Here is a 23,239-nt window from a genome sequence, read left to right on the forward strand (position 1 = left end):
AGGAAACTGAGGTCCAGAAGGGCTGGATGGTGTAGTGAAGAGAGTACTGGAATCAGAGCTAGGAAGCTCTGAGTTTGATTTCTGCCCTGGACGCTGATTAGCTATGTGACCTCAAGCAGGCTACCCTACTTCTCTGGGCTTTGGCTATGTCATTAGTAAAATGGAGGAAATAGCCTCTCCTTCACCAGGGTGTTATAAAGACCAAAGGAAACTGGGCTTTGCATACTGACACGTTTACTTATGTGCCGTTACTAGGACAGAGGCCAAACATGACCCAAAGCTCTCTTCCTCTTATCCATTATCCTGTGCTTGCAAAGGATCAAGAAATGAGAGAAAGAAGAACCATCCAGAAATGTAACTGGACAGGTTTCATTAGCAGGAGTGCCAACAGGGAAAAACAATAAACCAAATGATGGGGCCCAGACAGGAACGAGAACTTGACGAGACAACTGGAAACAGGTCCTTGGGAAGGGAAGCAGGCAATGGTCACTCTAATATAAAGCACTCAGTCTGTTCTCATCAAGGATGAGGCCTGTGTCGGCTCTTAAAAAGCTGGAGGAGCAGGGATGGTCTCCTAAGAAGGGAGAAAGGACTTAGCAAAGGGAGGGGGTAAGGTGAGGCAGAGGAGGTCCATCCATTGGTTTTGGAAGAGTTTTAATTTCTTCTGGTAAGTCAAAGAAAAGAGGGAGTCGGGCAGTCTGGGAGTTTAGGCATGGGGTGGGGGAGCAATTGAGAGAGATCATTCCAAGTTTTCGGTGGAGTAAGAAGAGCCCAGCATTCCTGAATGCCAGAGCTGAAAGACTTTGGAGGGATGTCATGGCACCCAAATCCGGCCTGGACCTGACCAAGAAGCCCCTTTATCTCATGCCTGGCAAAGATCACGCAGCCTTTGCATTATGCAGAAAGATGGCACAGAGCACTGGGCTGGAGTCAGAAGACCCGAATTCAAATCCAGCCTTAGACACTCACAAGTTGTGTGACTCTGGACAAGGAATTTAACCGCTATTTGTCTCAGTTTCCTCATCTGTAAAATGGGGATAATTGCATCTACTTCCCATGTTGTCATGAGGCTTATTTGAGATAACATTTGCCTTGTACTTAGGCACAGTGCCTGGCACATGGCAGGTAATAAATCAATTCCAGCTAACAGCACCAGCACCATGATCATCATCATCTAGTGATGCCCCCTGAGGCCCTCAGTTCCTCCCCTGGGCTACCTCAAATAGTCAGGAAGCCTTTTCCGATGTCAAGGCAAAATCTTCTGCTTTGCAACTTGCACCATTTCACCCTCGGGGGAGGAGTTCAGTTCTCATCAGAAATTTAAGTCAATTAGACAGCCAATCAACAAACATTTTGGAAATGCCTACTATGTGCCGAGCACTTGTCTTAGGAGCTGAGAATATGAAGGGGGAAAAATAGAGCCACTCCTTCCCTCAAGGAACTACATTGTAAGAGGGTACACAACAAATGTGTGTGCATATGAGCCTATAGATATTTATACAGATAGAGAATACATAACGTCTAATTGGGGAAGAGAGGGCTGGGCATCAGCTACTGGGGTGAGCATGTAAAAGGAGGTGCTCCAGCTGAGTCTTGAAAGAAATCAAGGATTCTGAGCAGAAGGGGTGAGGAGGGAGGGGGCAATGACAGCAAGGGTCTGGCCAGGGCACAGAATGACCTGTGGGAAGGACAGCAAGGAGGCGAGGGCCGCTATCCACAGAGCGCCACCTTCGTATGGAAGGGAGGGCTGGGTCTGAAGGTCGAGAAGCCTGGCATGGGATTAAATGCCAAATGTTTTCTGGCATACAGCAAATGCTTAATAAGTGCTTTCATTCACACACAGATTAAAATGCTCAGAGTCAATTATCCAGGTACCTCCAAATTCACATTTTTTTTGGAACTCTGGACTGAAGATACCACAGGTCAGACTCAGACAAGACAATCCCAACATTCCTGACCCTCCTTCACAAAAAGGTATGCTAAAGGGCTAAAGCAGATGACACGCAGCTCCTTCCCCACTGGCAAAAGTGTGACTTGGTTAGTTCTTTCTGGAACAGAATTGTAAAACTGTGTTAAAAAAAAAAACAAACTATTGGCCCTTCCCCCCACTACTGAGACTGGACATATATATATTCAGTCAATGAACATTTCCTAAGCACTCACTGTATGCCAGGCACTGTGCTAACCACCAGGAATAGAAAGGCAAAAGACAATTTTGCCCGACAGAAGCTAACAGTCTAATGGTTCTACTCTCCAAGGCTGTGACTTAGAAGACTCGACTAGACAAAACATGTTCATACCATACACAGCATTTCTTATGTTCAGAAATAAACTGTAAACCGCTAGGCGTGCCCCAAACTTCTGAGTGTTACATGGGAATATAAGGGAATGTCAGTTTATCATAAGGAAAGACAAATATGGAGAATTCAGAGAAAGCTGGAAAGACTTCTAGGACGTGATGCAAAGAGAATGAAGCCAAGAAAACAAGAGCTACAGTGAGCATGACAATGTAAATAAAATCAAGAGAGATGCAGAAGCGGTGAATTTCAATGTTCAACATGGGTGCCAGACTTGCAAAATTAAAAGACACTCCCTTCTTTCCATTCAGTGGATAAGCTTTTATTCCCAGTAATGGATAATGGATGTTTGTTTGGAAGTGTCTTTCCAAAACAAGACGTAATGGCAAAATTTTTTTAAAAAATGAACACAAAGTGGGTGACAGTTAACTTAACTCAACCAACATTTAAACATTGATGTGACAAAGGACTATGCTCAGGCCTGAGGGGGCAATGGCAAAAAACAACTCAGTCCCCACTCTTATGGAGCTTCCATTGCTGGAACTCTCAGTCTCCCGGGAACTAAGGCCTGGTGGCATCTCAGACGGGTGCAGTGGGGCTGGGTCTCTGGTCCAGGATCATAACGTCTCCTGACAAAAGATTTTCTAAGTGCTGGGCATATTTTTTGGTTTCCAGCTTTTCAAAAACAAATGCATGTGATGCTACCTTATGAACACATTTGTACATCTGAGCCTTTTTACTAACATCCTTGGAGAAGAGACCCAGTGGATTGGGAGTTTCTTAGGGTCGTGGGCTGTCTTTTGCAAGATTACTGAGACACCTGGTAAGTGGCTGAGATCGAATTTCAGCCCAGGTCCTGTGACTCCAAACCTACCACTTTGAGTGCTGCTGCATCGCAGTGACTCTCAATTCCTCAACTCATCAGTCCCAATTGGACACCTGATCCACCGTCTCTTTCATTTACCAAATGTTACATAGGCTATAATTGGCAATGGGACCCAGAAAAAGGACAAGCCCAGGTCTAGGAAGGACGTGAGCCTTTGTCACACCATCTAGGCACATGAGGATAAAGTCTTGGTCCGTCCTCATGAGAAGTTAAAACTTTATAGCACTCCCAAGGCACAGAAAAGGCATAAGCAAGTAAAGAAAACAGAACGTGGATTCTTTAAGTTGAAATTGTCCCTGACAAATCCACTTGAGTCCTTGGTACAAATGTATGTGTGGATAAATTTAGTAATTGTTTTCCCACTTTTGGCTACTTCCTGGCCATCTTCTATGCTTCAGTCTCTACCTCCTTCCCACCTCTGCAAGCTCCCATCTGGGCACCCTGGGCTTTGGAGTGGCAAGTGAGCATTCACCATACCCAGGCAAGACCCAGACTCACCATGTGGGCATGCTCTCCAGCCATCCTCATGCCATGCTTCCCTCATCCAACCCCAACAGACCCCCCCCACCCCAGTTTCTAATTATGGCTCTCAGAATAGTGTCCAAATCAACACAGCAGCCCAAGGAAAGGAAATGGCAACGACTTTGACTTTGCTGACCAAAACCCTCCTCCTAGGCCACCACTCCTCAATGTCCTCTGTCTTCCTCTGTTAGACTCTAAGCTCCCTGAGGGCAGGGACTATCTTTTCTTGCTTTTGTTGGTATCTCCAGTGTTTGGCACATAGTAAGTACTCAATAAATGCCTTTTCTTTCATTCTGGATCTGTGATATAACTCTCTCCAACCTTGCAAATCAGCGACTCCTAACTGACTTACCTATGGTTAGAAGGAAGGAAGGAAGAAAGGAGGGAAGGAGGAAGGGAAGGAAGGAAGGAAGGAAGGAAGGAAGGAAGGAAGGAAGGAAGGAAGGAAGGAAGGAAGGAAGGAGGGAGGGAAGGATTTATTAAGTACCTTCAATATGTCAGGCCCTATATTTAGAGCTTTACAAATATTATCAAGAAATAGGACCTGGACCCAGATCAGCTTGATTCAAAGGCCAGCCCCCTAGCTCTTGCTGCTTCTCTGTAGGTAGGGAGGAAGGTAGGTGGATTGATAACCAGCTACAGTGAGTAACTACTAGGTTTCTACATTGGGGCAATGCCAGAGACAGGAGGTGTTTTAGCAAAGTACATGACTAAAGCTCACCAGATATTCTGATGAGTAAGAAGGAGAGGTGTGGGCCGGATGATATTAAAGCTGATTCATAGCTGCTTGCATAACCTGACTCTAGGAAAGGTGATTAATACAGTGCTGTCAACCTGCAAGAAGGCCCCTGGGAGATTATTACTGTCTAGAGCCCGATTCTGTTAGAAACCATTTTTATCAGTTGACTGAAGGAAGCCCTTGGTGACATGTTTCTGAAACCTGCCCATGATACAAACCTGGGAGGGGAAGTCACTCTGTTAGATGACAAACTTGGGATCTAAACATGGATCAAATGCCAGGCTATATGGGACATGAGGGAGAATGGCACCTTTGAGGGTGATTCAGGGAAGGGAGGAGGAAGGAAGAAGAGGAGTCTCCCTGAGAAGGTGGCATTTTATTCAGGCGTTAAAGGACAGGAAGGATTTCCACAGGCAAATAAGAAATGACGGTATTCCAGGGAAAACTGGAAGCAAAGATACAGTCAAGGACAGCATGCTGGGAAATAGACATTCATTTGGAAGATACAGGAAAGAGAAGGTTGAAGAAGCAGGGGAGAAATGGGAGTAGGGTCTTGAGTGATAAGCAAAGGAGTCCTATGGAGAATAAGAAGCCATTGATCATTTTTTAAAGTATCGTCAGTAATACGCAAAAAGGAGATGGTCCTGGCAGTAGTCAAGGGGTGGGAAGAGGAGATCATTGAGACAGGAGCTGTGTTAGCAGGCTTTGAAACAATCCAGACCACTCATGGTTGGGGGGTCACAGAAACAGTATGAGGGGGTGACTAAAAGGGACGCAGCTGAGCTGGAAACAACAGGACCTGGGGGGGTGAAAAAAGGGGTCAAAGATATAAACATCGGAGATTGGGTGGAGGACAACACAGACAGGAGGCTGCACTGACTGATTTTGGCACCTGAGACTAGCACAGAAAAGGTTGTTAAGAAATGCCTGTGGATTGATTGTGAATGAGGGAAGGGGTAGGTTGGGAGAAGAGGGTTAATAAACTGAATTAGGGACATTTAGCTTGAGGTACTAGTGGTAAATGGAATGGGAATTCATCCAGGGCTCCTTTAGGTGATTTCATCATTTTGAGGCCCTGGATGAAGGTGAGTTGGGTTCTTCATCCAACTTCCATAGAATAAGGTGGTGGCCTTTGGTACAGGCCATAATTTGATATCTTCACAAGACGGTACTCCCAGAGAAGCAGAGGGTTTGGCTGCAGAGTCAAGGACCTCGAGTAAGTAATGGTATGAGGAAAAGTGGATATTAACCCAGGTTTCAGTGAAAGTTGACTGAAAGAGGTCTGGAGCCTCTTGGCTAACTTAATATGGATTACCCAGATCTGTGTTGGGGACTGGTGAGGTCCCTGAAAATATCATCTTCTCTGCTGTGCACCTGATATTTCTGGGGCTGCTTGGGCCATTCTAATTGTTTTTTTACATCAGAAGCCCCCCTCTCCCCTCCCACCTTGCATTTCCAGCCTGGCTATGTAGGTGTGGTGCTTAGAAGAAAATCCAGTATGGATAGGTGTAAGATTCAGCTACAGAAAGGTGGGGGAGTGAAGCCAAGGATGTGAGTCCTCTGAGTTAGGGAGGATATAAAGCAAGATGAGCTGAGAACCTTGGGGATTGTCCACATGCAATGGGAGACATGAAGCTTTCTCCTTTCAGCCCTTCTCAGCTCCAGAAGGGAGGAGTTGGGAGAAGACTCTAGATCTGCCCTCCCTTTCAGAGAGGCCTGGGTTAATCTGCCTGACCTCACCCAAGTGGAAGATTCCAAGCAAGGAGGAAAGGAATGCCTTTTTGTGGCAAAGAAAGGACTGGGCCTGGGGGCTGGGAGGGAATGAACAACGACCAAGTGATAGAAGAGACAGGGAGTTGGCAGCAGTTGGCAAGCAGCCCCCATGGATAGAAGACATGCACCAGGGAATGCAAGCAACAAGAGGTTTATGTGTTGGCTTTGCAGGGGGTGGGAGGTGGTAGAGAAGAAGAGGGCACATCAAGAGGGAAGGGGATATGGAAGACAAAACACCAATCAATATTCCAAAGGGCCCAGGATCAGAGACTGTGATTTCATTGGTAGGGGGATGCCAATGTGAGGAAGCTTCCAATGCAAGTTGGCACCTCCTCAACCACTCAGAGTCTTGAGACCTGCCTAGAGCATGAAGAAGTTAAGCGACTTGCCTAAAGTCATACCACCAGTAGATCACAGAGGAAGGAATTGGAGCTCAGATCTCAGGCCAGCACTCACCCTCCTTGGTCAGCGCCATTAGTTGGGATTCAGTTCAGCTACTCATGCAGACACAACCCTCCCCAGGCCAAACCGAGGACAGCAAGGAGAGGGATATAGTGATGGCAGGGGGAAAGAGCTGGGAGCATCAAAGCAGGAAGCCGGCAGAGGAACACGGGCTGGGAGTCTCAGGAGCCTCGATGACAGGGACAAGTGGTGGAACCAAGGCCCAGAGTTCAGAAGGGCAGCCTCCAGGGCTCCAACCCCGAAACTACCACAGAGGGCAAGAGAACTCCCCAAGCTCTAGAGGAAGAGGGAGGGAGGTGTACACACGGTGGGAAAGGGAACAGAGGGAGGACTACCATGGCTACACTGGGGGCTCAAATCTTTTCTGTCTTGATTCAAATCAGTCAACCAACAGTCATTTATTAAGATCCCTGCTCTGTCTGCATAGGCTAAGCACTGGAAATACAAACACAGGGAAACAATTCCTACTCTCAGAGAGCCTACATTCTAAGATAACAATGTAAGGCTAAGCAAAATAAGCCCTATTGTTTAAGAATCCTGGAGGATAGAGCAAAGCACACTATTTCTCACTGTCTTTATTTTTTCATGGTTTTTCCCCCCCTTTGGTCTGTTTCTTCTTTCACAATATGACTAATAAGGAAATACGTTTTACACGACTGCACATATATAATCTATATCAAATTGCTTACTGTCTTAGGGAGAGGGAGAAATTTGAAATTCCAAATTTTTAAAAAATGAATGTTAAAAATTGTCTTTACACGTAATTGGGGAAAATCTTTTTTAAAAAAGGTATACTGTATAATTTTCACATATGAGAAGTGCAATATAATGAATAAGGGCATTGGATGTGGAATCCAGAAGGCCTGAGTTCACACCCTTCCTCAAACACGTAATAGCTCTGTGACTTTGGGCAAATTAATCTCTCACTGCCTCAGTTTCCTTCTCTGTAAAACAAGTGGGGTTGATGGCCTCTCAGGTGCATTTCAGCTCTAGATCCATGACCCTTGATAGACATTCTTGGAGCAGAGCCTTCTGTTAAGGCTGCATTTTGCCCTATCAAATGAAAGGCATTTTTAGGAGTCACCAAATACAAGTATTTCTTGGACTCTTTGGACCGTTCAATCAATTTTATGACTTTAAAGATGTGGTCTGGGAAAACTGGAAAGCAATTAGAAAGATGTTCTAGTTAGACCATCACAGAACCTTCCATAAAACACTCCAAAATCAGGCCCAAATGCATATGTACTTTGTTTATAAAAGATCCAGCTACTAAAAATGAAGAGAAACCTTTCACAACCACAGGTATGAGGGGAGAGTGGGGAAGGGAGGAATATGCAGAAAAGGGTGTGGAGCCTGGAGGGGGCGGAATTTTTAACTGAATAACAAACGGAAGATCCTAAAAGGTAAAAGACAATCTGGACAACACGTGATAAAAAAAATTGTTGATAAATAAAATCAATGATGATCAAATCAGAACAGAAATGATTGTGAATGGATGGAGTCAGGAGGACTTGAGTTCAGAGCTGGCCTCAGACACATAACACTTACTAGCTGTGTGACCCTGGGCAAGTCACTTAACCCCAATTGCCTCACCAAAAAAAAAAAAAAAGGAAATGATTGTGAAGTGTTTCACAGGAAAGCGTGGGTGATGTAAATTTTTTTTTAAATTAAAGGAAAAAAATTTGCATATTACCAACATCAAAGGAAAACTACAATGTTAGAAAACTGCTAGAGAGAAGCTTTGCTTAGGTGGCCTCGGGGTATGTTGCTAGGTGGGGGGGGCAGGAGGAAGCATTTTTTGAGGAAGCGTCTCAGAGGATGTGGGGAATAGGTGACGTTAAGCAAAGCAGAGAGAGGACCCGTAAAGCTAGGACGACATCAGGAAAGAACAGTGTCCCTGAAGACAAGAAAAGGCGATAGAAGAATCAGATGATATTGGCCAAGTTAAAGGAAGACTGAGGTCAACGTACCTTGATTGCTTATCATAGGAAGATCACCGCAATGAACTGGGGCTTATTAGTCTGAAGGAAAGAAGACTCAGAGGGACCATGAGGGCTTTCCTGAGTGCTACAAGGGCCGTCATGGAGAAAGGATTGGATTGCTCCCTCTGGTTCCATCAGACTTCTAGAAATGGAGGACCATGCCAAAGAGGCTCCTCCAGGCTGCATGGCCAGAGATCCTTCCTCCCAATGAGAGAAAGTCCTGGCTGGTGTCTGCCCCGCCCCACACACACACTCTCCCGCAGGTCAGACATCTTCATGAAGGTGGATGTGGCCATTTGTGGGGTATGGTGTAGTAGGGATCTTTTTCAGGTAATGGACAGGTAAGGTGGCTTCAGTTCTCAAGCTGCTGTGATTAAGCATCATTCCCAAGATATAGATGTGCTCTGCCAGGGCCAAGTATGACACGATTATCTGCCCTGCCTTTTTTAAGGAAGCCCAAGTTTGAATTTTTTTTTTTAGGCAGCGGGGGTTAAGTGACTTGCCCAGGGTCACACGGCTAGTAAGTGTCAAGCGATTGTTCTGAGGCCGCATTTGAACTCAGGTCCTCCTGACTTCAGGGCTGGTGCTCTATCCACTGTGCCACCTAGCTGCCCCTCCAAGTTTGAATTCTTTAAAAAAAGTTTTTTATTGACAAGGCAAGCCACTTAACTTCTATAGCTTCCGTTTCCTCCACTGTAAAACAAGGAAGTTGGAATCGAGAGTCTTTAAGACTCCTTGTAGCTCTCAATCAGTGAAGCTCTGAGAACGACAGAATTTCACGGGGCTAGAAGGGCAACATGTGGAGTCTGAGGACTTGAGTTCAAATCCCACTTCTGATATATATAACCTATTTGACCTTCAGCAAATCCCATTACCTCCTTGGCCTTCAGTTTCCTCATTCCTGCCACCTCTAGATCCATATTTTACTGACAATCTGCTTCACCATCCCCAGCAAAGGGCCATCCAGATTTTACCTGAAGGAAGACCTCCAGTCAATGAGGTGGAAACACTCCAGAGGCAGCCAAGAGCTGATTGTCCGAGGGTTGTTCTTTAAATGGAGATCAATGAACTCTCAGCAACTTGCCCCCATTGCTTTGTTCTGCCCTCAGGATCTAGCAGAACCAGAGCAATCTCTCTAGCTCATGTCAGCCTTTCAGATTTATTTTTTTTTGGGGGGGGAGGCAATTGGGGTTAAGTGACTTGCCCAAGGTCACACAGCTAGTAAGTGTTAAGTGTCTGAGGCCAGAGTTGAACTCAGGTCCTCTTCCTCCAAGGCTGAAATTCTATCCACTGTACCACCTAGCTGCCCCCTAGCCTTTCATATTCTTGAAGAGAGCTCCCATGGCTTTCCGTCAAACTTCTCTTTCCTTGCCTTTCGTTGAGTACTCTCCAGTTGTTTCACATCCTCTCTTAAATATGGTGACCACAGCTAAATGCAGCACTTCAGACATGGCCTGCTTAGGGCAAGAGTCCTGACAGAGCTTGGGCTCTGCTGTTCTCTATTGGCCACTCTGGTGCTCATATGCTACAGGCTCATAAGCTTTGAGGCAAAAGCCACTTTCCCCATCACTTGTACCTTCCACAGTGCGTACTCCTTGATTGTTCTTAGAGCCAAGAATAGACTTTGGTTTTTATGAGTTAAATTTATGCCCATGACATGCCTATCAGCATTGACCCATCATCCAAATTGTCATCCAACAAGTAAGTTACCCACCAGCTTTGGTGATCTGTAAATTATCATAAGTGTGTTCTCTAGACTGAAGCCACTGATTAAATATTAAATAACACATCGAGATCAGAACCCTGTGGCCCTCTACTGGAGACATGTTTCCAGATGGAGACTTGAGAATCCCAGCTACAAGACAAGGAGATGATAAGACCTGTCTGGCCAGCTCTGAGTTTGAGAGTGAGGAATGTGATGTAATTAGATGTGGCCAGTGGACACCTGAACTCCAGAAAGCAGCTGCCTATGGGCAAGAACAGTCAGAGTCATCATTTGCCCCAACCAGTCTGTGCCGTGATTGGATGAGAAAGGCCGACTCAGTGTAATTATCACTGTGCGTTAAAGTATGCTCCTTCCCTGCAGGGTAATTCCTCTCATCTCAGTACTCTGGCGCCAGGGACCTGGAAAGCAGCCATTAGCAGTGGGGTTCCAGGCCACAGCAGGAAAAAGTGGGGAACTGAATAAGAGTTCCCTTTACTGCCCAGGGTGCCAGGGTCAAGAAATAGACGACCTGCCCACGTGGGGGAATTAGTTTTCCATGGCCGCAGAGCAAGGGGAGGGGTGGCACACAACTTCCAGTCTCATTAGGAAGGGGGGATGCCTTGTGGGGAGGCTTTGGTGGCACCTAATCACCCACTAGCCCATACAGCCCTTTCCTCTTATTCTTGTTCCTGATTTCCACTCGCTCCCCTTTCTCCTGTTCTCCCATCTGCCTCTGTCTCCCGCTCATGTCTCAGGGCAACAACTTTCTCATCCCAACCTTCTCCTTCAATTTACATGGCAACCCAAAGGGCTACCAAACCATGCACAGCCTTTGACCCGACGATGGCATTCCTAGGTCTGTATCCCAAAGACATTTGTTTAAAAAGGAAAAGGACCCACATGTACAAAGATGCTGATGGCGGCTCTTTCTGTGGTGGCAAAGAGTTGGAAATTGAAGGGATGCCCACCAACTGGCGAATGGCTGAGCAAGTTGTGGTATAGGATTGTGATGGAATACTCTTGTGCTATAAGAAATGACGAGCAGGAGGATTTCAGAAAAACCTGGAAAGACTTACATGAACTGATGCAAGGTGAAGTGAGCAGAACCAGGAGGACACGGTACGCAGTAACAGCAACATTGTACAATGATCAGCTGCGAATAATTTAGCTATTCTAGGCAATACAATGATCTAAGACAATTCTGAAGAACCTATAATAAAAAATACTATCCACATCCAGAGAAAGGACTGATGGAATCTGAATGCAGATTGAAGGAAACATTTTTTTTACTTTGTTTTTCTTAGGGTTTCTTTTCCTGTGTTTTAACATGACTAATATGGAAATATGTTTTGCATGACTGCACATGTATAATAACCTTTATCAAATTGCTTACTATCTCTGAGAGGGAGGAGAAGAAGGAAGGAGGAAGAGAATTTGGAACTCAAAATAGTAAAAAAAAAATGAAAGTTAAAAATTGGTTTTTTTACATATAATTGGAAAAAATTAATTTTAAAAAATGTATATGGTAATCTCACAGTTCAGGCTTCATTCCTTCTCTCTTGAATTATTGTAATCCAGGAATCAATCAGCAAGCATTTATTAAGCACCTACTCTGTGCCAGGCATTGTGCTAGGTATTGGATATATAAGTATTCAGAATTAAGTAACTCCTATTCAAAAGCAGCTTACATTCTAATGAGAGAGGCTCCCAATTGGATTCCCTTAATCAAGTCTCTTCCCCTCTCCTGTCCATCCTTCACACAGAAACCAAATGGGTAATTCCTAAGCATGGTCACTTCTCTACTCAAGACGCTGATATAGCTACCTAGTACCTCTAAGATAAAACAGAAACATCTCATGTTAGCATTTAAAGCCCCTTTACAATTTGTCCCCGAGCTATCTTTTCAAACCTCTCTCACCTTTTTCCCACTGACACACTTTACTTTCCAACCACAAGACCAGTCTCCATGCCTTTATACTTGCTGCCTCCAGCCTGGAATGCTCTCTCTCTCTCTCTCTCTCTCTCTCTCTCTCTCTCTCTCTCTCTCTCTCTCTCTCTCTCTCACACACACACACACACACACACACACACACACACACACACACCCCTCTGCCTCTTAGAAACCTTAGGGCTTACTTCAAGGCTGGGATCAAGGGCCACCTCTTTCCCCCACTTGAGGTCTTCCCAGGTTATTATCATATTGCATATATTTTCTATTTACTAACTGGCTAATCCTTCAGTAAGCTCCCTGAAGGCAAAGCCTTTCCCCCGATGATTTGGTATCCTAGCATGTGGCACTCAGGAGGTGCTGGACCTATGTCTGGTGAGTTTCAGTGAATAGAAAGTTCAATACTTATCTCCACAGGAGGCGGTAGCACTCATCTCACAGGATGGATGGAGAACACGACAGCTTAGCTTCCCTGACCCTTGGCAGGTCCCAAGTTCTCAACCTGCCTCATGACTCTGCCAATGGGGTGCTTGGTGCCCAACTCTCACCTGCTTTCCTAGGATCCTGGAATCATAACCCCAAGGCTGGGAGGGATTGGCAAAGCTGTCTAGTCTAACTCCCTTTATGTTATAGAAGAGGAAACTGAGGCCCAGGGAAGCTAAATAGCTGGAAGTGACCTCAAAAGCCAAGTAGCTCAACCCACTCATTTTACAGATGAGGAAACTGAGGCTGTGAGGTGAAGTGACTTGTTTAATATCACCCATGCAGAAAAGTGACTGAGGCAGGATTTGAACCCAGATCTTCTCATTCCAAAGCCAGGAACATGATTTCCTCCAAGTCACACTGCCTCTTTCCACCACGTTATGTTGGTGGTAGATCTGCCATTTTATGCAGGGCTAAGTAACAGTAAACCAGGGGCAGGAAGGAAAAGGATTTGAAGTCAGCAGCCACAGCATAAATTCTGATTCTGACCCCACCATTACGGCCAGACTATCTCATCTCTCTGATCCTCAGTTTCTTCTTCTGCAAAATGAGGAGAATGATCTTCTGGAACTCTGATGAGGAGAGTGGAAATGTACACTCTTCTGAAGGAGGGTTCCTGGGCCTCCTAGGAGGGTCCTCCACCTCTTGGGGAAAGGGATCATAAGCTAGCTGCCCAATGTCAGGGCCCCAAGGACTTGGCATGGATTGGTCATATGTTACTTTGCCTCAGTGACCTACTCACCAACTTAGAAATTCCTGTCACCATTTATTTTCAGAGTGGGAGGAGGTAAGTAGTGATGGGGGTGAATGAATGGATGAAAGAAAAGAGGTTAAAAAGTCAGCAAAGAGCTGAAATGGCCCTTTAGTCCACCAGCAGCATCTGCAGAAGTAACTGGGAATATTTAGCCTGAAGAAGACTCCCAGGTGACCTAATAGGTGACCACCAGCTTCTTTCTGAAGGGCTGTCACATGGAAAGCTCTCCTGCTAGCACCTGGAGGGCAGAGGTCACAAAGATATCATCAAAGGACACTGGAGCAGACTGTCCTGGTGGAGGAACTGGACAAGTGTGGCCTGGACAAAAGGAGATTCAGTGGACTCTTGAGGCCATTTGATGGGCAATCAGTTACAAGAGGAGTCAGGTTCGTTTGGTATGACCCCAGCCGGGAGAGCCTGGAGCAATGGGGAGAGATGCAGAGAGGCCCATTCCTGCAGGATGGCAGGAAAACTCTCTTACTAAGAACTGTTCCAAAGGGAAGTGGCCACCACTGGGAGCCTGGCTGACAAATTAGATGGGTCCTAGTGGGACTTCTTTAGGGGGAAGTAACAGGTGGGACTCATGGTGCTTGAGGTTCCTTCTAAATCTGCTGTTTTGTCGAATTAGAAGCAAAGAGCGGAAGTTGTGCAGAAGTCAATACACACTTGGTGTGAGAGAGAAACTTCCTATCAACTGAAGCTGCCTCCCCTCCCATGAGGTCCTCAGATGGAAGAAATGGAGGTGAGGACCCAGAGGATGGAATCAAGAAAGCTTTGGGTTAAGATGCTGCCTGTGTGTGACCTGGGAAGAGTCCCTCAAATGCCCAGCTGTAAACTGGGGACAATAATCCCTGCAGCATTTACTGCACAGGGTTACCATGATGGCTGAAGGAGACAATATGAAATACTCTGCAAATCCAGGTCAACGTGAGTTATTCTGTGATTCTTACCCAGTGGATAGGACAACCATGGCCTAGGTCCCTCTCAACCTGAGATTCTTATATTCCCCTTCTCACCCCCTCAGTCAGGCAGAATCTGCACTCTGTACATGGCACAACATGGCCTCTCTCAAACATCCTTTGTCCTCCAGGCATCCCCATGGCTCTCACAAGCAGGGTGGGAAAGGCACCAGTTTGGAAGATGGAGTGCCTTGCAGCCTTATCCTTGGAGGGAGGCTGTGATGTCATAAGTGAAAGAGCATGGATGTGGTAGTATGGGGAAGTGGGTTCAAATCCTGGCTCCACCAATCCTGACCTGACTGACCTGTCTACCTTCACATTTCCTCATCTGCACAAGATGACCCACAAGCTTCTTCCAGTTCTGTCTATAAAACCTTACGATTCAGAGCACCTCTGAAAAGACAAGCTCAAATAAGCCTCTGAGGCATGGAAGAACAACACCTGGGCTAATAAGCATGATAGGAACATGAAACCTCTCTTTGACAACACACCTGGCAAATGATCACCAGTCTTTGTCTGAGGATCCCGCCCCTGCCCTGGCACCAATGCCACATTGGACCCGTCTTCTTTGGGAATGGCTACCTTAGGAGATACTGAAGCAAGCAGGAACCTTCAAAGACCACATAAAAGACTAGGAGAGGGTAAGGTACCAAGGGAGATTCCAGAGCTGGAATCTAACCTTTTTTTTTTTTATCATTGGCCCCTGTGATATATGGGTTCTTTCTCAGAATCATGTTTTTAAAGCACACAATAAAAACACATAGGAATACAAAGGAACCCAATTATGCTGAAATGCAGTTATCAAAATTTTTTTATAAACCAAATCCAAGACTCCCCCCCACCCCAGCAAAGCACTTGCAGTCTCTAGGGATGGAGAAGTATCTAGTCTTTAGATGATGCCCCTACAAATGGTGCTCTCCCTCCAACATCCCTTTCCCATTAACATTACAGACAGAATAACCGTGGATTCCTCTTGTTCAATTACACTGTATTTACTTAGGATACAGTTGTGTATTTACTTTGCCTACATCATTCTATTGACTTTGTCACATCCATCTATTTGTCCACATTGGAGTACTTACTTTATCTGGTCATGTATTTACTTATTTAACCCAATAGGCTAGGTCTTTGAAGAAAGGGACTGTTTTCAGTTTTATCTCTGTATCCCTGGCACTGGCAGAGCAGGCACTCAAAAAGCCCACATTCAATGGACTGGTATATGACATGGTAACTGTAACAGGCCCTGGCCATGCTTACTGCTCTTCTCTAGACTTAGCTATTCCATCCCCAAATCTAACACCCAGAGGTGAAGAGAACAAAAAGGCCAGTGGCCTGACCTGGGCAGAGAACAGAGGGACTGACACCTCGCTTCAGAAGGACGCTGGTGTGCAGCCACAAATGGAGCCTAAGGTCACACTGGATGCCATGGTGGCTCTACCCTCTAGTGGCTCCCAGACACACTAAAACCCTTCCCAGTGAATGTGATTCCCATGAACATCTCTTCAACCAGGACTCTTCTGTCCTGTACAATGGCTTTCTCTTGGTCTCTGATCGTCCTGACCTCTCTGTGGTTTGTGACGTTGCCACCCCCCTCCAACCGTTCTCCTTGACGCTTTCTTCTTTCTAGGTCTTCATGATCCCACACTCCCCTGCGTTTCTTCCTACCTGTCTGACCATTCCTTTTCATTTTTGTTGGCTGGACTGTCACCAGGTCACACCTGCTGTCAGGGGAGGGTGTGTGTGTGTGTGTGTGTGTGTGTGTGTGTGTGTGTGTGTCCGTCCCTCTGGCATTTTAAACCCTTTCCTGCCTCTCCAATCTTTCTTTTGACCTTCTCTTTTTCTCTCTTGCATGTACAGAGATCCAGTGACACCAGCCTCTTCTCTGCTCTTCACACAGAACACTCCACCTTCCAACTCTAGCCATTTCCACCGGCTTTCTCTCTTGCCTGGAATTCTCTCCTAGCTCATTTTCCTCTCCTGGTCGTCCTAGCCAAATCTTCACCTTCCACAAGAAGCCAATTCTGATCTCCCTTAACACCAGGGGGTCTGGATGTTTGGGTTAACCTGGGCTTTCTACAGGGGGATCAAGGAAGATTTTCTGGCATCTCTGGGGTGTTCTTGTGACCTCCCCACCATGAAGCCCTAACTTGTCCTTATCAAAGACATAATCTCCTGTTCTGTTCTCACAGTCTACCTTTCTCTTAACCTGAGACCTGGGAGGGCACAGGGACCTTTGCTAAAGCTGGAAGAAATGGAACGAGGAACCAGAAATCCAGCTGAACTCCTGTCCTGCCTGGCACCCAGGTCAGTGGAAGAAAGAAGCCCAGTACCAAACCTTTCCACCTAGGGTTCTCCTAGAAGCTCACTGGAGGCCATTCAAAGGATAACAATGACAACAGCCACAACAATGATGGTGGTGATGGTGATGGTGATAAAGCCATTACGAAACCCTTAAAGGTTTGCAAAGTCATTTACAACTTATTATTTCATTTTATCTTTGCAACCACCTTGAGAGGTAGGTACTACTTATTATCTCCATTTTACAAATGAGGAAACTGAGGCAGGCAGCGCTTAAGTGCCTGGTGCAGGGTTACACAGCAATTACATGTCTGAGGCTGGATTTGAACTCGGGTCTTTATGACCTCTATCTACTCCTTTAGCCTGTTGGGGACGTGAGGCTGGAAAGAAGGGAGCAGAGCCTGACTCCAAGACCAAAACTAAAGCTAAGGGGAAAAACTCCGGTCCTGAATGAGTCGAGGGCTAGGAAGATGTCTCTGTTCCTTGACCCTTCCCAACACATAATGTGGCACCAGGGAGGGAGCAGGGCTCAACCTGGATCTTGGGCTAGGCAAAGAGGGCCACAGGTTCCCTTGTGCTGAGGAGGAAGGACAAGAGCAAAGTTAGCCCAGCCAGATCCCCAAAGGCACAACGTTCCCATCTCCTCTCCCACCCCCAAGAGCCATGACCCTGAGCAAATCACTGCACTTGTCAGTGCCTCAGTTTCCTCCTCTGCCAAATGTGGTTATCAGTGGGACAACCCCCAAACCCCTTGCTACTCCAGAGCTCTCGTCTCACAATATCGATGTCTCTAGCGGTCTCGAGTTGGAACACAAGAGGGCAAGACTCACCGACACACTCACAGACAGGGAACTCGGCCTGGGCTCTCTTGGAGGGGGTGTCCAGCAGGTTCTTGGTGGGGGTGTCCAGGTACTTGAGTGGAGATTCCAGGAAGCCCCGGAGGTTGGGAGTGGCTGTCTGCTCCTGCTTGGTGGGTGTCTCCAGGCCCCCTTCCTCCGCCTCCAGGCAGGTGGTAGAAATCACAGCAACAGAGCCTGACGCCTCAATCTTCATCTGTTTTCTGGAGCGTCCAGAAAAGGGGCTCTCGGGGCGCAGGACACAGGATGCCAGGTGCTCGGGGGAGCAGGCAGGGGCTGGGGGTGCCGCTGCAAGGCCAAAGTTGTCTCCAAACTCTGCTTCAAACTGCTGGAAGAGCTCCTCCAGTTTGTCATCAGCAGGGACCAAGGGGACAGCAGGGCTGGACTGCAGGGCGGCGGCAAGGCTGGGACAAGCCATTTCCTGAGTAGGGGGCAAAAGGCTGCCCCCAGAGGGACCTGGTGCAAATAATGCATGGGAAGGGGCTGGGACTTCAGGCATGGAGGTGCCCCTGCAGGGAGGCGGAGAGGGTGTGGCACCTGCCTTCGGGGCCCCAGGAGCAGGGCTCCTCAACACTTCCAGGTTGATCTGGCGTAGAGGCATGAAGCGAGGGTGGGAGTCTCGTATCTTGGGCTTCTTGATTTGCACTATTTTGCGAGTGACCGTCTTGAGCCCTAGGGCACGTTTCTCACCCCCCACCAGGCCACCAACTGCAGGTAGCTGTTTCTTCTTCTTTTCCTTGCCTGGCTTGTCAGAGGGCCGAGGGCTCCCGGGAATTGGAGGGGCCCACCAGCCCCGGTTGGGGGGCACCGAGGAGGCCCTGGAGCAGGCACTGCCCGGGTTCTGCTCAAGGAATAGGCTACGCTTGTGATGCAGGTGCTGTTGGAGAGTTGACTGGACCTTTCGGTGGGTGTCAGGATCTGAGGATGGAGTAGGTGCCTCCTTCCGGGGACTGGGAGCAGGGGCAGGAGGGGAACGGGGTTCAACTTTGATCTTGGGCTTGGCAGGCAGGGCCTCAGGCCGTTTGAAAGATGATGGGATGTAGTCATTGGAGCTGCCCAGAAGTTGTTCCAGCTCAGCCATGGGGTCAGGGCCATTTCGGGGGACTGGCCAGGAGGTACAAGGTGTCACAGGCGGTGTGTCTGGGCCCCAGACCTCAGGAAACTCAGTGCGGGGGGCTACTGGAGGGAAGGCTGAACTCTCAGGAGCACAGGATTGAGGCTCTTCAGGCGGACCCACAGGCCACGGGGAAGTGGGAAGGTAAGACTGAGGAGGTCGAAAAGGAGGATTTGGTGATAAGGCCTTGGACTGCGGGCAGGAGGATGGCTGGGGCAGGGTGGAGGAGAGCTGGGTGAGGGCTTCTATGGCAATGGCTGTCTGCAAGCTGATGTTTTTCTCCTTGGCGATGTTTAGGGCACTCTCTGAAAGCGGCAGACCATTGGGTGAGTGCAGCTGGGGAGCATCAGGGCTGAGAAGGGGCCCAGGGCCCAGGGCTGGGAGGCCCACTTCACCAGGATGGAGGGGGGGACCAGAAGCAGTGAGGCCCACTTCACCAGGATGGAGAGGCCCAGGTGCAGGGAGACCCACTTCACCAGGATGGAGGGGCCCAGGAGCGGGGAGGCCCACTTCACCAGGATGGAGGGGCCCAGGAGCGGGGAGGCCCACTTCACCAGGATGGAGGGGCCCAGGAGCGGGGAGGCCCACATCACCAGGATGGAGGGGCCCAGGTGCGGGGAGGCCCACATCACCAGGATGGAGGGGCCCAGGAGCGGGGAGGCCCACTTCACCAGGATGGAGGGGGCCTGGAGTGGGGAGGCCCACTTCACTCGGAGGCAAAGACTCTGGTGGCCGAGGCCGGTCCTCCCCTCCTGCCACAGCCACAGATTTGATCTTTCCCTCCAGCCACTCGAGGTAGTCAGGACACTCAGGCCCATCACAGTTGCAGTTGGGTGGCTTCATACCATGGCGGGCCAGTGCCAGGGCTGTCTGAAGGGTATCCAGGTCCTCTCCCCCTGCAGGATAACTCTCGGGGCCAGGTCGAGGACCACTGAGGTTGCTGCCACCCTCCCGGCTCATCTCCCGATTGAAGGTCTCATAGAGGCGGGTGCTGAGGGCCCCATAGGAGGAAACAGCTTCAGCCACTGCTGAGAAGGCCACAAGGTCATGGGCATCTTCTGGGTGGGCAGCATGAGCAGGGCTCGGGGAAGGTTCCCAATCAGGCTTCTGGTCGACCTGCCATACTCCTCCAACCCCCAGTAGTCCCGGCCCAGCCGGTTCTCCGGCCCCATTGACTGGGGCCCTGGGAGTGTTCAGCCGCCGTTCCTCCCCATGGTACACTGGCCCTGAGTCCATCCGGCCTGGGACGGGTCCATCAACTGGGCTTCCCTCCAAGCCTGTCTGGGGAAGGGGGTGGGGAGGAGAGGAAGAACAAGAGAAGTAGGTGAGCCAGACTCCAAGCCTGTTGGCCTGTTACAGGTCAGAGCCAAACCCTGCCCAGATGTCCTGTCACTGTACACCCTACCCCCTGCAATTATTTCTGAAGGATGTACTTTTCCCCTCTGGGAAGAATAAAAACAGATCACATCTACAGCTTATGAAGTTTTCAACGTGCTTCACAAAACTGATGTGATTAGACTCTTACAAGCCCTGCAAGGCAGAAAGTGCAAGAATGAGCCCCGTCCCTGCTTCACAGATGAGGATCAGAGATACAATGACTTGCCCAAGGTCACACAACTGCTATGCATCCAAAGAGGATTTGGGCAAGGAGGACTTGAATGGGTCTTTCCCAGTCCTTACACAGAGCTGGCTCTGTGCCTCCCCTCCTCCCCATTTATAGAACCCCTAATCTTCTAAATCTCACCACCAGCTCAATAGACAGGACAGGCTGTGGACGTTCGAAACGCCAGACTGTAGTCGGTGGATTTCTGCTTCTTGTATTCATGAAATCTAAGCAGACTGATAAAAACCTTTGAAACTCCTCAGACGGGCCAATGAGAAGAGCTCAGGTGGGGACGGGGGCAGTAAAGAGGCCAAATGCCCAAAGAGACTCTGGCCCTAAGCGTTCATGTTTGACAGAGAAAGAGAAAGCTGATTGGTTGCCCACTTGAACAGGCTCACAGATCCTAAATCCAAGCATGGGGGAGGGGCAGGGGGAGAGGGGACTTGGTGCCACAAGACAGCAAAGAGGATGCTGGGAACTGAGTCAGGAAAACCTAGAGTCAAGTGTCAATGGGGACAGCCAGCTAGAAGATGCTTTAGACCAACCCCTTTCATTTTACAAATGAGGAAACTGAGGCCAGGGAGGTGAAGGGAGCTTCTTAAGGTCACACACAGGACCATGGGGCCAGAACCACAAGAGGCCTTTGAGGTTAGAGTCTGATCCCTCCCCCTTATTTTACAGGTGAAGCAGCTGAGGCTCAAAGAGTGACATCACCGGCCCAGAAGCACAGAGGAGGCATCTGAACCCAGGCCCAACTGTCAGGCTTCTCCATCATGCTTCAGGAGCCACCCAAACACCAGCTCCACAGGAGAGCCTTCCAGAAGAATCATCAGGGCTTTCAGCTATTCATCATACGGCCGTGGCTTCAGTTGCCTGCTCATCCCGCTCACCCGCCATTTCTCAAGGTCCTTCCAAGATAAAAATTTTTTAAAAAGGCATCCAATCCAGTCTACTTCCAGCTATAAAGAACATGAAAATGAGAACCACGGGAATACTGCCCAACTGACCCAAAGCAAAATGCACAGAGCCTGGAAAGCAACGTACACAATGACTACAGCTACATCAGTGGAAACCACGGCTAAATGGGAAGTTTTACCATTGAAATGACTTGAACTTGGGGCCAAAACAGAGGACAGACTCAGCAGCTAGTTCTTCACAGCAGTGGGGGATGGGCAGGGGAGTGGGTGGGTGCCCCCCCCAAACATGGCAAACACTGTCAAGCTTGATTGAGGTGCTGGTCCCTTGTACTCATCTGTTCCTCTTCTAAGGGATGGTTCATGGAGGAAGAAAATATTTGGGAATGAAGGTGATGTACAAACAAAGAACGACAATGAAACTGCCTTAAAAGGGACTTGAATTCTCATTAATCTTGGTCTAGGGTGAAATACTTGCCTCTCAGTATAAAGTTGAGGGGAGCATATGGGAATGAAATGTCGCATACATACACCGTTATATTTTGGTTGGTTTTGTCTTTTTTTTTTTTTTAAATAAGGTGCATTTCAAAGGGAAATTAGGAAGAACATGAGAAGGAGACAGAATGAAACACTTCCTCTTTCTCTCTGTAGAAAGGTTGGGAGTCAAGGGGTGTAATATAAGGAAGCACTTGAGAGAAGGGCAGAGGATCCCTCAATATAACAAGGATCAGGTGCACATGCAATATTGGCGGTGGTGTCTTCAAGCCTCTGGATCACTGAGGTCAGCCCTAATGACCACCACAAGAGTCATCACCATGAGAGAAGAACCAATTTCTCAGCCAGGAGGTGAGTGATATCATCATCCTGGACTTTTCCTGGTTGGCCCCAGCTACAGAAACTGAGATCTCAGCACACAGAAGAAGCATATGTTTGTGGAAAGAGTCCTGGATTGCAGGTAGAGTCCCATCTCTGGCTGCCCCTCCCACTCTGGAGGATCTGGGGCTTCTCCTTGAAGAACCTGCTAACTGGTCTGTAAGGGGAGGCAGGACTGAGGAAGGGCTACGAGATTCACCCAGCTTCCTTCCAGCTTTGATCATGATGCTAGAAGCATGTTTATTAAAGGATCAAGACCAGGGATAAGTAATTAGTAGATAATTTCTGCAGCAGAAGGGGTAAAGGTCAGAGCCAGGCACTGAATTCCTAGACCACGGAATCTCAGAGTTGGAAGGGACCTGGCCCAACCCATCTCAGAACAAGAATTTCCTTGACAAGAAGTGGTCACTCAGCCTTCCATTAGTTCATTTCCAACATCAGGGAGCTCTTAAGGCAACCAGTTCTAATTTTGGGGCCCATCACGGTTACCAAGAGTCTAGAGTTTCTACCTTCAGCAGATACATCCATCATTTGAAGTAATAACTCTGGATTTGTAAAATCTGTAAAAAGGTCTTCCTCTGTAAAATGAGTGCACTAATCCATATTATCTCTAAGATTCCTTCTGGCTCCAAATCTATCATTCTGCATTACAGAGAGGTAAGCAGAGTTAGGCTCAATAAGGAAAAAACAATTTTCCTGCCCATGATGGCACACTGTTACTGGCTTCAATGGGCAGAGTGCTTATCATTTCTAGGTCTCATTATAAAATGAGAGTCGGGCTCCAAGATCACCAAGGCCCATCTCTGCTCTAACTCCTTGAGCAGAAGGACTTATCCACAGTCACTCAGCTTCTGTCCATCAGGATTTGAACTCAGGATGCCTGACTGAGAAGGCCATCAGCTTATCCGAGGCAGCTGGGCAGTAGAGGAAACAGAGCATTGGACTGGAGATTAGGAAGGCCCGAGTTTGAATCCTGCCTCGGACACTTATTAGCTGTGTGACTCTAGGCAGGTCAACTAACCTCTCTCTGCTTTAGTTTCCTCACCTGTAAAATGAGAGCAATGATGGCT

The 23,239-nt window shown here is 47.9% G+C and overlaps 1 protein-coding gene across 2 annotated transcripts in view; it reads right to left on the reverse strand.

Moving 5' to 3' along the window:
* TET3 (tet methylcytosine dioxygenase 3) overlaps window positions 1-23,239 on the reverse strand; it is a 138,042-nt gene that overhangs the window by 36,786 nt on the left and 78,017 nt on the right. For both annotated transcript variants that reach the window (XM_021007732.2, XM_021007731.2), the window contains one exon: window positions 17,639-20,060. In XM_021007732.2, coding sequence (XP_020863391.1) covers window positions 17,639-20,060 — 2,422 coding nt within the window. The remainder of the gene's footprint in view (window positions 1-17,638; window positions 20,061-23,239) is intronic.

The sequence above is a fragment of the Phascolarctos cinereus genome, unplaced genomic scaffold (genome assembly GCF_003287225.1).
Source record: "Phascolarctos cinereus isolate Bilbo 61053 unplaced genomic scaffold, phaCin_HiC Scaffold_2;HRSCAF=192, whole genome shotgun sequence".
Lineage (NCBI taxonomy): Eukaryota > Metazoa > Chordata > Mammalia > Diprotodontia > Phascolarctidae > Phascolarctos > Phascolarctos cinereus.